This window comes from Mytilus galloprovincialis, chromosome 10 (genome assembly GCF_965363235.1).
Source record: "Mytilus galloprovincialis chromosome 10, xbMytGall1.hap1.1, whole genome shotgun sequence".
Taxonomy (NCBI): Eukaryota; Metazoa; Mollusca; class Bivalvia; order Mytilida; family Mytilidae; genus Mytilus; species Mytilus galloprovincialis.
The window spans coordinates 21973497-21988107 of record NC_134847.1 but is presented as its reverse complement, the minus strand read 5'-3'; the positions used below and the strand labels follow the sequence as shown (position 1 = coordinate 21988107).

Genomic DNA, 14611 nt, shown 5'->3' with positions numbered 1-14611 from the left:
GTTCTGAAAATGCAATGCCATGGATTTGCCTTTCTTTCTTAGATTCGACATTATCATTTTTCATTTCAATTCGAGATGCAGGATTATATAGGGAAACTAAACATTTAGAGTGGTACTTTGCCTCCTGTGCAATTAGATCACCAGCACTTAACTTTGCAAGCAACAATGTGTCATTTAATTTTACTGCACATTCTCTCACACGTGTATCTTGTCCAAATGTTGAGGACTCGTGAAGGGCTTCTTGGCCATTTTCATTACAGAAAAAGCACACAGACGGGTTACTGGTGGACTGAACGGAAAAGCTATGTCTAGTTTTTTTTTGAGATGTGGTGGCTTCATCTATACTCTCACGTGATGTTCGTTTTTCTGCTCTATTTAACTTTGTCCTGTTCAGTTTTAAGTTGCAAGATTTATGCCAACATGCCTTGTGGTCAATGAAAGACTGTGCTATTCCAGATCCCTCATCTAAGTTTTCAATGCACACATTAATGCCTTCAGGCATTAATCGCAATGCATGAAACTTCTTAATATTGTCAGCTAAAGATTGATAACCAGCCCCAACATTGAGACGTTTAGAACCAAATGGGCATATCAGTTTTTCATCTATAATTTCTTGGCATAGGATGCAATTTGCCCAATCAATATTATTTGATTTAGTTGGTTTGTCATATTCTACACTTGATACCCTGAATGTCTTTTCAGTAGCCATGTTGTAAGAACTATGATCGTAAATTTGTTTATATATTCCTTGTGGATAACTTCTGTATGCCAGACGCGTGTTTCGTCTACAAATGACGTATCAGTGACGCTTGAATAACAAAAGTCAAAAAGACAAACAAAATGTATGTAATTCAAGATGATAACCTGAAATCTTGAAATTTTCGCAAAACACAACTATTTGTTGATTGTTAATGGCTTTCTAGATATACACGATATAATGTTTGAAAATAAGACTTTTGGCGGCCATTTTGAATTTGTCGGCCATTATCGAATTGTTTTCCATATTCGGAAAAGATAAATTAGCATCATATGCAATATACAAAGTTTTGTGCTTTTATTTTCAAATGTTCAATTAAACCAATTTTTTTTTATTCTGCCTAATGACTGTTGGCCGCCACTTTGAATTTGTCGGCCATTTTGAGATTATTTTTGATTGTTCAATCTTCGTTAAGATTAATAAGCATCATTACTAGCAATATGCAAAGTGGTGTGCTTTTATTTTCAATTGATAAATTATACTTTATTTTTGGACTCTGTCTCATGACTGTGGGCGGCCATTTTGAATTGGCGGCCATTATAGAATTATTTTTTTATTTTTCCATATTCAGAAAATATTAATTACCATCATAACCAGCAATATGCGAAGTTTTGTGCTTTTATTTTCTAATGATAAATAATACTATATTTTTGGACTCAGCTTCATCACTGTTGGCAGCCATTTTGAAATTGGCGGCCATTGTGGATTTTTTTTGTATGGCTCCATATCCAAAAATGTTTATAAGCATCATAACTAACACTGTGCAAAATTTCATGCTTTTACCATTAAGTGATCAATTGTCCCAAAATATTGGACTCAGCTGCTGGACTAATTGTTCTAATAGCCTACAAGATACAATGTATATTGATCTAAAGATTTTTTATTCCATAAAAAAGAATAGTTTTGTTTGTCCAAACGCTACCTACCCAGAAAAAAGCTGCCTACTCAAATTCTTTTATTGTCCTGATCTGAAGAAGTTTTTTTTTAATCAGATAGACATGGAAGACTAATAAACACCAGATACTTCAATTTCTCTTTTTGAAAAAAAAAAGAAAATGCCTACCTACCTACCCACTGTCTCAACCTTTGGGTAGGGTTTGGGCAAACCCAAAAAATTTTGATTGTGACTTTGTCTTGTGTTAATATATCTTTTTCAGGTTTATATTTGATCGTATTAACCTCATACAATAATACTATAATTTATATAAAATTGAGAATGGAAATGGGGAATGTGTCAAAGAGACAACAACCTGACCAAATAAAAAAACAACAGCAGAAGGTCACCAACAGGTCTTCAATGTAGCGAGAAATTCCCGCACCCGGAGGCGTCCTTCAGCTGGCCCCTAAACAAATATATACTAGTACAGTGATAATGAACGCCATACTAATTTCCAAATTGTACACAAGAAACTAAAATTAAAATAATACAAGACTAACAAAGGCCAGAGGCTCCTGACTTGGGACAGGCGCAAAAATGCGGCGGGGTTAAACATGTTTGTGAAATCTCAACCCTCCCCCTATAGCTCTAACCAATGTAGAAAAGTAAACGCATAACAATACGCACATTAAAATTCAGTTCAAGAGAAGTCCGAGTCTGATGTCAGAAGATGTAACAAAAGAAAATAAACAAAATGACAATAATACATAAATAACAACAGACTACTAACAGTTAACTGACATGCCAGTTCCAGACTTCAATTAAACTGACTGAAAGATTATGATTTCATCATATGAACATCAGGCACAATCCTTCCCGTTAGGGGTTTAGTATCATAACATATATGAGAAGAACATAACCCGTGTCATGCCAACAACTGTTTTTAGAATAAATGTGTTTAGTTCCGACGCAAAGACCTTATCAGTGACTCAATATTAACGCCAAAATATGCAATCTTTAATGACTTGACAACAGTATCGTAATTATATCCCTTCTTAATAAGTCTATTCAAAGGTTTTGTAAGTTACATACTTTACCTCTATTACAGCAAACCATGTATGTACCTATTCAAATGACTAATGAACTTGCCAGGAAAGACCACATTTGTGAATCATCATACTCTACTTCCATATATGCTGTTGATGTAAGGGTAAATATTTTTTTATGCTGCCCCAAAATAAAAGTTCCAAATAATGGGTTTTGTATGGTTACTTTAGTATCCTCTTTTTCTTGATTGAAATTAACTTTATAAAGTTGAAATAATAATTTTGAAAGGGAAGAAACTGAATTTATTACTCTTTAGAGCCTCTAGTTTTTCTTTATTTAATAATTTTTTCTCATTTTGCAGGTTTACAACATACATGTAAAATCCAACTATGCAGATGTGAAGATCCTGCTGTCACTTTTTTTGCGTTACAGCTTATGGCCAGCTACACCTACAAGCCCTAAAATTGGCTTTGATCTCAGATTTATGGAGCTATTGTCTGTTCTGCAACTTGAGTGCTGTTTACCTGCAAAATCTTTTTGTGATGCTTTAGATGCTATGCACTCCAACTACATCAAATTAATCTCCAACGTTGTAAGGTAATTTTAACAGTTTTCTGATGTTGGAAAGTGTTTTGTCTCTGACATTACTCATTTGTTAGAAATGCATCAATATAGACAATAAAAATGTTGATATATTTTAAAATTATTTATTGTCACAATGTGCTGTCTAGATGTAGACAAAATAAGAAAAAAGATTGGAATTGTGGTTTTGGACTAGAATGAAAGGATATTTGGTTCACATCTTGCAAATTAAGTTTGTAAAAAAATGCTGGTATACCCTGTGTATTGTGGGTACTTTAAGATTTGTTTTCAACCTCATCAATGTATATTGTAAATACTTGGTATAAAACATAAGAATAACATCTTTCAAATATAACACCCAAATTATTATATCAATATAACTTCTTGCGATCATTGGTTTAGTTTTAGGGCTCACGCTACCGTCAGTTCCCTTTGCCTGACCCTCAAAGCGAAAACAAGTCGCCCTGTTGTTTACAATACTCGCTTTCAGTAGCTTACACCATCAGACATTTGTTAAAACCTTATTTTTTTTATTGATAATCAAAGAAATTCAAACATAAACAATTCATTTTCTTAAGAAAAGAGGTTACAGCATTGACTTTACAGTGTGTAGCAGGTTACTTCATTTGAATCTGTTTTAATAAAATTCTCTTCTCTTCTTTTTTTTAGGAAAAAAACATATATAGAGCTGTGGTTGGTGATTGCCTCACTGAGTACAATTACCATAGGTATTCACTGAATACCCGAGCAAACATAACAGAATCTTCTTTTGCCACAGAATGTCCGATATGTGTTAAGGTAAGTTTCCAATATATATTTATATTATTTCTTTTTGAATTGATTTGTTTGAACAAACTTTAACTTATCATATCATTTTGGACCTATATTTTCTTGATCATGGGGATCTCAGAAGATTTATCAATGATTACGCTCTTGACAGTAAAGCACCAAATAGAATAAGTTATCTTAATTTCTTGTGACAGTGTATGGTAGTTATGATCCATCAGTGGAATAATACATTTTTTATTAACTAGACTTGGGTAAAAGGTATTCAGAAAATAAGAACCAAATTCACATTTAACGTGTAATCATGAAAACAAAATATGACGAAAGTTCTATAGCTGGTTTTTTTAACTAATTTAAGTGTATTTTAGATTTTCAAATTATGTGCACACCCAAGAATTATACAATAACTAATCAAAGAACTTTAATAGATATGAATATTAATTAAGTGACTGAACAACACATTAATTCACATTTGCGGATATTAATTTTCATTGTTTAAATGAAAACTTTGCATTTAATCAGAGTTTGCGAAAACTTCGTTTGACCCGTCGGTCATGGGACCGACAAAGCAAGATTATTTGTCAGTCCTACAAAATTTTTTGCCAGTCCTAAAAAATCTGTCAATTTGATCATAAAATAAAAGTTATAACATATTTTATCCAAAAATATCTTTATTAAAATTTTTAGTTTTATTTTTCACAGCCACAGACAAATTAATAATGAAGGACAAGTTCTGTTCTTCTGATTGTTATTTAAGTCCTCTTCGCTATCTATTTCATCAACTGAATTATTTTCTCAGTATTTGTTATCTCCATCTAAGATTTCAATCGCCGATTGTTTGCCAAGAACAAATTTAGCAGGCCACATGTAGATCGGCACTAAGTTTTCCGTAGGTTTCAGTTTGTTTATAACAGAAAACCAGTACCGGAAATAAGCAGCAGGTACATCTGAAGACCGATGTAAACCCATATTGGAATTAGTTGCGGTACAACTAATTACCGATAAAAAAGAAACTACAACGGCCGTTTTTTACACCTGTCAACAGGATCGGCACTAGGTTTCAAATTACTGGTCCGAGCCTCATTTTGACCGATAGGACCGACCATTTTCGTGAACTCTGTTTAATGCATTATTGAGACGTCATCATGTTTCTCGTTTCTCCTCCATATTTTTTTTCTCTATGCATTTTCGTACATTATGTGCAAATTTGAAATAATTGTTCATTTTTTATTAGTATCTAATGCTTGTGCAAGTTGATTCATATACTTTTTTTGTCTTCAAGTCTTTCCTTGGGCAAGTAAGAGTCAGTATGATTGTTTACTGTAAAAATATGATTTTCAAACAATTAACAATTAACCTTAAAGGTGTAAATAAATATTTCCATAAATATTGTGAAATTTTCCATCTTTGTGTATGTTTATATGTAGAACTTCTTTAAATTCTTTCTCTTTTCAGATTGAGTTATCCAGTCTATATGTTAAAGTGTATATTGGAAAATAGGTCATCAGATAATTTGGTTGTCATGTATGACATTGCCTGTATGTTGCATAAACATTTGAAGGTAATCTTTAAAAATTTGTTTAATGGATGTTTGAAAAAAATATACTGTTTAAAGTTTTTTTCCTATTTAGTATTCTTCATGGGATTAGTAAGTGATTTATTTCTTTTGAAAACAACATCAGTTACATGTATTCTGGATTCCAAAATAAAATATACACGAAAGATTCTGACTGATTAACTGTATATACTGCCTATATTTCTAAGAAAGGAAACACTTAACCCACACATATATATATAAATCGTCTAAACATCAGCCCAACAATGCTAGATCTGTACATTTGTGAAAGCAAATATTTTGTTCTTTTAAGGATGTCTGACATTGTTGGGCTGATTTTAAACGAATTATCTATACAGAATGTATTGTCAGCCTTATATCACCATCCCTGCTGGTGACCTGATGGATAAAATCTGTTATAGAGTTTGTCATTGGTTTAGACGTACTTGTATATATATATATATTATGCTGTTTGTATACATAAATTGCATAATTTACACTCTTTCCATTTCAGAAAACTAATAACATTGATGTTTTAGAGAGATGTTCCTTTGCTGTCCCTGTTTTTCACAGTTTTGCACACAATACAGAATGTCAGGTAAACTTATCAATTTTATGAATTATGTCCTAGTCATATGATGATGGTAGCAAATTTTTTTATCTGTATGAAAATGGGGAATGTGCCAAAGAGACAACAACCCGAGCATAGACAAAATTTCATGGACAAGCACAATATTTTATAATGAAATAGTGTCCTTGACAATATTTCATTATGCAATGATGTCTTAAGACAATATTTCATATGCAATTTTGTCCAACAGACAATATTTCATATGCAATTTTGTCCAACAGACAATATTTCATGGAGGACAATATTTTATGTTACACAGACATGTTTGGTGTCCCAAATTTCGTTCCCAAATTTTTGTGTTCTAAGATAACAAGACAATTGTTTGGGCATTTCTTTAGTGCTATTTTAAATTTTAAAGGCTGTTCAAAAGTTAAAATTGTTCCCCTAACTGCAATTGAATAGAAAATTCAGAAATTTTGTTGATTTTAGTTTTAATGTGCCGGTACAACTTGATTCAAATAAAATGGGACAATTACATTTTTAGCTTTTGATTCCAGATTTATTCAATTGAGTTACTTTTTGGGTGTTATATTTTTTAATGTATTTTAGTCTTTCTTGTATACTGTTGTTGTTGTAAGGTTAATTTTAGGAACTTTTGGAATGTTTTTATTAGTTGATGTATGGTCAGAGATTTGCAGACGGAACAGGTTTGACAGACGGAGAGGGAATTGAAAGGCTGTGGTCCTATCTGAGGGGTTTTAGAAAAATAACCAAAGAAATGACTATCAATAACAGGCAAGATCTACTAACGGAAGCCATGTTGCACCAAACAGAAAAACAAATATGGAATCTAGGTATGTAGCTAATATTAGATTTTCATTTAATTCATATACATGAAAATCATCTTTATGCTAGCCAAAAATATACCCATGCCTGTCTGTAAGCATGTCCCAAAATTTGTTTCCATTCTTCACCTTTACCTTGACTCAATATTATAATTCAAAATAGGGTTCTTAACATAGATATACTTTCTTTTTTTTTTCAGGAAAAAAAATGGTAGAGAAGAAACGATGTGAGCAGATATTGAAAGAAAATGAGGCCATTATATCTGGAATTCTTGTTGATATGAAAGGTAGGATGACCTTTAAAACAATTTATTGAAATTTGTATTATTTTGAAATATAAAATGGGTATCCATAAATGCATGCTGGTTCATATCAGTTCAGATTAAAAAAAATAACCTACCCCTTTATCATGCTGGCCTGAATTATTTTGCCTTTTATAGGCAATGTTTAATTTTAATGCAAGTTAACCCATTTTATTTAATTAATATCAAGTAATTTGATACCCTGTTGATGAAATTATACAAGATATAGTTCTCAAGAAGTACATACATAGGTATTTTTCTCACTGGCACTCAAACAATATATTTATATTGATAATATACAATTATTGACTTTTGATGACGGTGATCTCAGAGATTGTTGGATGATTTTAAGGGTCATAAATTTTTAGCTAACTTGATGAATCAAAATATGCTAACAGATCAATGTAAGAATCCATATTTATTAACCCGAGATATGATATTCAACTAAAATCAAAAGTTAACTATTGTTTTATAGTCATATAATAACATGCTTTTTTTGTTATTTTATTGAGTAATATTTATTGACAGAATCTTTACCAATTTTAAAAATGCAGTATAATAGTCAAATTAATTTGTAAAAGAATTACTCATAAAAAAGCTGATTGATAATATATGAGCTTCGTCAGATAGAAATAGACCTTATGCAAAGTGCACTTATACATGTATATAACTTTGCTTAGTTTTAGGAAAATTGATCATGTTCAAGTACAAAATAAGATGAATTTTGTTCTTTGTTATAGGGTTCTTAAGAACAACTCGGTTTTTAAACAGTTCCAGACTTTTGACTGAGATTTAATTTCAAGTCGTCATGGCCAACATATTTATTCAAGAGTAGACAGAACTTAAAACTTATTTCTCTATTACAGAATCTAAAGATGTGATTCAAACCTGGAAGGAAGAATGGAAAACACAATTGAACAGAAAAGAAAGGAAAGGTGAGGAATATTATGAATGCTTTTTGTGGTACGGCTGGTATAATGCATAGTCCTCTGCATAGATATTTGCCTAAGCGTGATTCAATATGCAGTTTACAGGAAAGACTTTGGGAAGTAAACTTTATAATAGTTTTCATTGGTAGCCTTCTATAAGAAAGATTTTATAATTTTGAGTTGTAGGGTGTAATTAATGTTTAGATTTGTTGTGCAGCAACATCCTGCACCTACTACACATTTGCCACTCATTCAAAGTAAAAGCCTTGACAGGTTAATTTACTTTCTATGAAGAATGATCTAAGATATTGGTTGAAAATTAGTACAGTAACACAAAATACACTTAATACTATTACCTCACAATCTTTTCAATTTTTGGAAAAATGCAGGCAACTTTATATTATTTATTTTTAAATATATTATACTAGTTCTTTAAATTTATTCATTTAGCTCTGCCTTTGACTACAGATGAGTAGTATGCTGAACTCCTGCATCAGATCGAATCCAAAAAGTGAGTTTCAAGCAGTTGAATTGAGAACTTGAATGAAAAACAAATCATGCGGCTCATCCTTTTAAAACATTTAGAACCCATTGTGAAATAAACAAAACAAAAGTGGATTGAGGGTTTATGTTCTTAAAAGCTATTTTTAAAAACTAACATGATCTTATGACAGAATATAATGTTATCTAGAACTTTTTCCTGAAGGCCAAAACAAAATTGGAACTTTGATGGCTGAGTGATTTAAGTTATTACTATAATCACTAGTGAGTCAACATGGAGGTCAGGAGTTTAAGCCCATTTTTGCTGCTCCACTTGACTCCTATCTTAAATGACTGGCTGCCTTAAAATGCCCAAAATCAGCGTTAGAATAAGTCTTAAATCAAACCCAAAACAGAATATATGTATGTTACAGTAAGCCAACCAACTCTTATTGTAGAACTAGCTGACTACATCATTTTATTTCTGTTATTTAGGAAGTAACTTATTGAAATTGTTGGACATTAGTGGTATATCTGAGTATTTTGCAAAAAAGGACCATGGCTTGTGCATTGTTGTGACACTATTGTGGTTTTTTTTACAGGCAACTATTAGATGTAACTGAAGCAGATGATGAAAAGGTGGAAATGGAAAGACACATTGAAAGGTGAATTTGACACATATATATGTAACATTTTTAAAATATTATTGTTATATTCCTTATTATTTTGTAAGCACTAGCACCTTCACCTTTTCTGCAATCATACAGAGACATTACAAAGTTTTCTGGCATTTGTTGATGATTGTTTGTCATAGATGAAACATGCTTTGGGAAAAAATGTGTACATGCATTAATGTGAATATGGATATCATTACATTCATTAAGGGATGGCATCAAAAGATCAATGCAAGATAAAAAAAAAAACTTAATTTAAATAGTTTGGGGGTGGGGGTTGAACTGCTGCAAGATATCCATATGGGTCAATCAATTTTTTCCAAATCAAGTTTAGAGAGGGGGAGGGGGTTCAGTGAAAAAACTATGTGAATAAAGTTTTTTTTATCTTCATTGAACTTTTGATGTCGTCCTTAAATCTGTGAACTTTTCAAATATCAGCTCATGGACATATAACCTATACAACTGAAGAAATGTATTTAACCTTCAAACTTTAAAAAAAAAACATAAAAAACTCAACTGCAAATGGATGGACACTTCAACTTTTAATTTCAACTTAAAAAAAAAAAATGGTTTATTTTTTTTTATTTGTAAGGGTTGCACTTAAAACATGTGATGATACTTTATCTGTTGATCATTAGATCTTACACTAAATACACTTGTGATTACAGTTTAGTTGTGCAATAATTAAAAATGTTATAAGTTTTCAATTTTACATTATGGAGTGAAATTTTAACCCCACTTAAAAACAAAATTCATTTGTTCTATTATAATGTCTTCTTTTCTAGGCTAATATCAGATTGTTCAAAGTTGAAGAAAAAAACAAATTTCACCCAGCTTCAGCTTACTTCAGATCAAGGACAACTGCTTTTAGAATCAGCTCAGACAAAGAGAAAAAGCGCATGTTTAGTCAAATTAAAGGAACTTGCAACTGACCGGCAATATTTGTCTAGCTTGATGAAGAAATATGCAGGTATGAAAATGTATAACAAGTATTATATTCATAAGAGCTGTTCCATTTAAACTTACATGGTACCAATGGTAGACAATTCAAAACTTAATTAATCACCCATAGAGTCAAATTTATAATTTCAATTCAATTTTCAATGAATTAACATTTTTTTTTCTGTAATTATGTATGGCTTTCTAAGAGTTTGTGATTCAAGCTTTATACGTCAAGCTAAACAATGTGTTAAATTTTAAGGTTTACCTCTCGGTAACTATTTGTAAATAGCCATATAGGAATTTTTTATTGCATTTTTCTCAAACAACAAATGAGTTCTTCAAAATTCAGAATCAAGTGTCATATAACCATGCTTTTCATTGCGAATTGTTCTCAAATATTTTCTGTACAACTCTCTATTTACTGTTTTACTTGACACAAAAATCACATGTTAACATTATTTTTTCAGTGTTATGTCCTTTTTTCTGAGAGCCAATATATAATTTGTTATTTCAATTTTTCAGAGGGTCAAGCCATTGGAATCCGTATAAGCAAACAGTTCTCGAGCAACTTTCTAAAGATAAAAAAAGAAGTGGACAAACTGAATGCTATTAACAACACAAATTTGGATTCTAAACAATTTTTGTCACTAGAATCAGAAATATATAATCAGTTGGAATCGAGAAAGATATCTGAAAACCAACAAAAGGCTGTTCAGTCCAAATGTTTGATTGACCATGCAGAAGAAGAAAGGAATAATATTGACATTGAAATAAAAAAATATTTACTTTATTTAAGTAAACAGAGTAAGGAAAATTATTGACACAATCAACAATCTTTTACCTTTAGAAGAAAACCGGTTCCATTTAGGCAAAATTAATTACCTGTTTGTAAAACATTTTAATATTGAAACTCTTTTTCATTCATGTTTCACATTATTTGAACACACTGTTACAGATGTTTCTATTGTACCAAGAATAGTTCATGATAAATTGAATACTGAATTGTCAAGATCCTTAAATTTACCAACCGAAGAAGAAATAACAATATTTTTTTAGGAAATTGAGAACAATAATTTTTTAGTGTTAGATTAGATCAATTTCAACAGAAGAAGCTTTTAAAATAAATCATGTCAGAAAATGTACCTGGTTAAAAAAAGATGATTTTTTTTAAAAAGTTTATTAATATTCTTTAATTTTCATGCCTTTTGTTCTTATTGGTGTGCCGTCTAAAGTTAAAATTATTTTTTATTCATAAATTTTGCAATATAGAAAGGTTATTAAAACAAATGAGTTGTTGATTTTACTATTTAGAGGAACTTGCTGTTGAGATTAATCAGGTTGAAATTTTAGGAGTGGGTGCATAAAATGATTTGCAGAACAGGATATAACCCCCTGGTGCACTGTGAAAGGTCGTAAGGTTATAAGTCCCTGGCATGGATGGAACAAGCCTGTAAACTTGGCCTGCTGCAAATCAAACTATGCTTTTTAAAACTTTTATTTATTGATTGTTTTGGAATTAATACAATCTGGACAAGTTAATGTGCAAATGTTAAAGAATTATATGCAGTTTAAATATGTCTGAATAGATCATGTGAATTGGTTGTAATCACAAAATACTTGTGTTGCTTGATGATGATAAATTAAAAGTAACCCTAAACATTATTGTTTTAATTTTTATACGACCGCAAAATTTGAAAAAATTTTCGTCGTATATTGCTATCACGTTGGTGTCGTCGTCTGCGTCGTCGTCGTCGTCGTCGTCCGAATACTTTTAGTTTTCGCACTCTAACTTAAGTAAAAGTGAATAGAAATCTATGAAATTATAACACAAGGTTTATGACCACAAAAGGAAGGCTGGGATTGATTTTGGGAGTTTTGGTCCCAATATTTTAGGAATAAGGGGCCAAAAAGGGCCCAAATAAGCATTTTCTTGGTTTTCGCACTATAACTTTAGTTTAAGTAAATAGAAATCTATGAAATTTTGACACAAGGTTTATTACCACAAAAGGAAGGTTGGGATTGATTTTGGGAGTTTTTGTTCTAACTGTTTAGGAATAAGGGGCCAAAAAAGGGCCCAAATAAGCATTATTCTTGGTTTTTACACAATAACTTTAGTATAAGTGAATAGAAATCAATGAAATTTAAACACAAGGTTTATGAACACAAAAGGAAGGTTGGGATTGATTTTGGGAGTTTTGGTCCCAACAGTTTGGGAATAAGGGGCCCAAAGGGTCCAAAACTAAACTTTGTTTGATTTCATCAAAAATTGAATAATTGGGGTTCTTTGATATGCCGAATCTAACTGTGTATGTAGATTTTTAATTTTTGGTCCCGTTTTCAAATTGGTCTACATTAAGGTCTAAAGGGTCCAAAATTAAACTTAGTTTAATTTTAACAAAAATTTAATCTTTGGGGTTCTTTGATATGCTGAATCTAAAAAATGTACTTAGATTTTTTATTATTGGCCCAGTTTTCAAGTTGGTCCAAATCGGGGTCCAAAATTAAACTTTGTTTGATTTCATCAAAAATTGAATAATTGGGGTTCTTTGATATGCCAAATCTAACTGTGTTAGTAGATTCTTAATTTTTGGTCCTGTTTTCAAATTGGTTTTCATTAAGGTCCAAAGGGTCCAAAATTAAACTAAGTTTGATTTTAACAAAAATTAAATTCTTGGGCTTCTTTGATATGCTGAATCTAAATATGTACTTAGATTTTTGATTATGGGCAAAGTTTTCAAGTTGGTCCAAATCAGGATTCAAAATTATTAAGTATTGTGCAATAGCAAGAAATTTTCAATTGCACAGTATTCAGCAGTAGCAAGAAATCTTCAATTGTACAGTATTGTGCAATAGCAAGAAATTTTCAATTGCACAGTATTGTTCAATAGCAAGAAATCTTCAATTGACAGTATTGCGCAATAGCAAGAAATATCTAATTTCACAATATTGTGCAATAGCAAGCAATTTTCAATTGGAGTTATCTTTCTTTGTCCAGAATAGATATTTGTGCAATAACAAGATATTTTCAATATTCTTTGTAAATTTGAGTTATCTTTCTTTGTCCAGAATAGTAGTTGAATCAACTTAAATCATTGTTTTATACAATAATCAATGTATTTTCACCATTACTACCAACTCATAAATTAAAACAATCTTTACCATTCAGTGATAACAAGCACTTTTTTTTACATTTTAATATTGTATGATGTATTTAAATGAGCAGTTATTGTTGCAAACTCCATTAGAAATTTGAATTGAGATCAGTTTTGGAATAAGGGAAAGTTTTTCTCATTTCAGATTTCATAAATAAAAATAAAATTTCTTCAAATATTTTTTGAGAGGATTATTATTCAACAGCATAGTGAATTGCTCAAAGGCAATTTTTTTTTTTTAAGTTCATTAGACCACATTCATTCTGTGACAGAAACCTATGCTGTGTCAACTATTTAATCACAATCCAAATTTAGAGCTGAATCCAGCTTGAATGTTGTGTCCATACTTTCCTCAACTGTTCAGGGTTCAACCTCTGCGGTCGTATAAAGCTGCGCCCTGCGGAGCATCTGGTTTAATATAGAACTAATAACATTCTTGACTATAGAGATGTTTGTTTTGGTAAAAAAACTTGCTGTTAATATATTTCAGGTAGAAATTTAATGAAAGTTGGGAGGGGGATTGCATGTAATGATTTGCAGAACAGGATATAACCCCCTGGCGCAATGTGAAAGGTCGTAAGGTTGTAAGTTCCTGGCATGGATGGAATAAGCCTGTAAACTTGGCCTGCTGCAAATCAAACTGCTTTTTAACACTTTTATTGCTTGATTGTTTTTGATTTAATGATATTGTACAGATGTTTAACAACTTTAAGGAACCTAAATATCTTTATAAATAAATTTATGTAACCTATACCCAATGTTGTTCTTTACATTGAATAGTAATTATGCAGACTTGAGACAGGATGGTAAATTTTTTTTTGCCCGTCTTTTAGTGTATATCAAAGAAAATTGTTCCAGTGACTAATGTTACTTGAATCTTGAGTCAAGGTCTAATTCCGACAGCTGACACCATACAATTATTTCCTACATATAATATGTCAACAATTGCTTATGGTATCTTGGAAGAGAAAAATATGGAACCACAATAAATGACTATAAAAATAATATGAAGTGTGGGTGATATTGAGGCAACTCTTCGTCAAAGACATAATGTACTTATCTTCCAATTCATGAACTGAAACCAGCATGAAATAACATGCTTAACTCTCACA

At 31.2% G+C, this 14611-nt stretch overlaps 2 protein-coding genes across 5 annotated transcripts in view; both read left to right on the top strand.

The window, feature by feature from the left end:
• Positions 1–6901, top strand: part of LOC143047159 (uncharacterized) — a 33214-nt gene extending 26313 nt beyond the window's left edge. The window contains exons 8-13 of one of the 4 annotated variants that reach the window (XM_076220125.1): positions 2743–2838; positions 3043–3278; positions 3933–4061; positions 5505–5610; positions 6119–6202; positions 6849–6901. In XM_076220125.1, the coding sequence (XP_076076240.1) occupies positions 2743–2838; positions 3043–3278; positions 3933–4002 (402 nt within the window). In that variant the 3' untranslated portion in view covers positions 4003–4061; positions 5505–5610; positions 6119–6202; positions 6849–6901. Of the gene's footprint in view, positions 1–2742; positions 2845–3042; positions 3283–3932; positions 4062–5504; positions 5611–6118; positions 6203–6848 lie in introns of those variants that run through there. The other 3 variants (XM_076220124.1, XM_076220128.1, XM_076220127.1) reach the window with 3 other exon arrangements.
• Positions 6902–7220: 319 nt separating this feature from the next.
• On the top strand, positions 7221–14252 carry LOC143047163 (uncharacterized). Its single transcript, XM_076220133.1, has 4 exons — positions 7221–7307; positions 9334–9396; positions 10191–10375; positions 10870–14252. The coding sequence occupies exons 2-4, from the start codon at positions 9377–9379 to the stop codon at positions 11166–11168; spliced, it is 504 nt and encodes a 167-aa protein (XP_076076248.1). The 5' UTR covers positions 7221–7307; positions 9334–9376; the 3' UTR covers positions 11169–14252.
• The last annotated feature ends 359 nt before the right edge of the window (positions 14253–14611 follow it).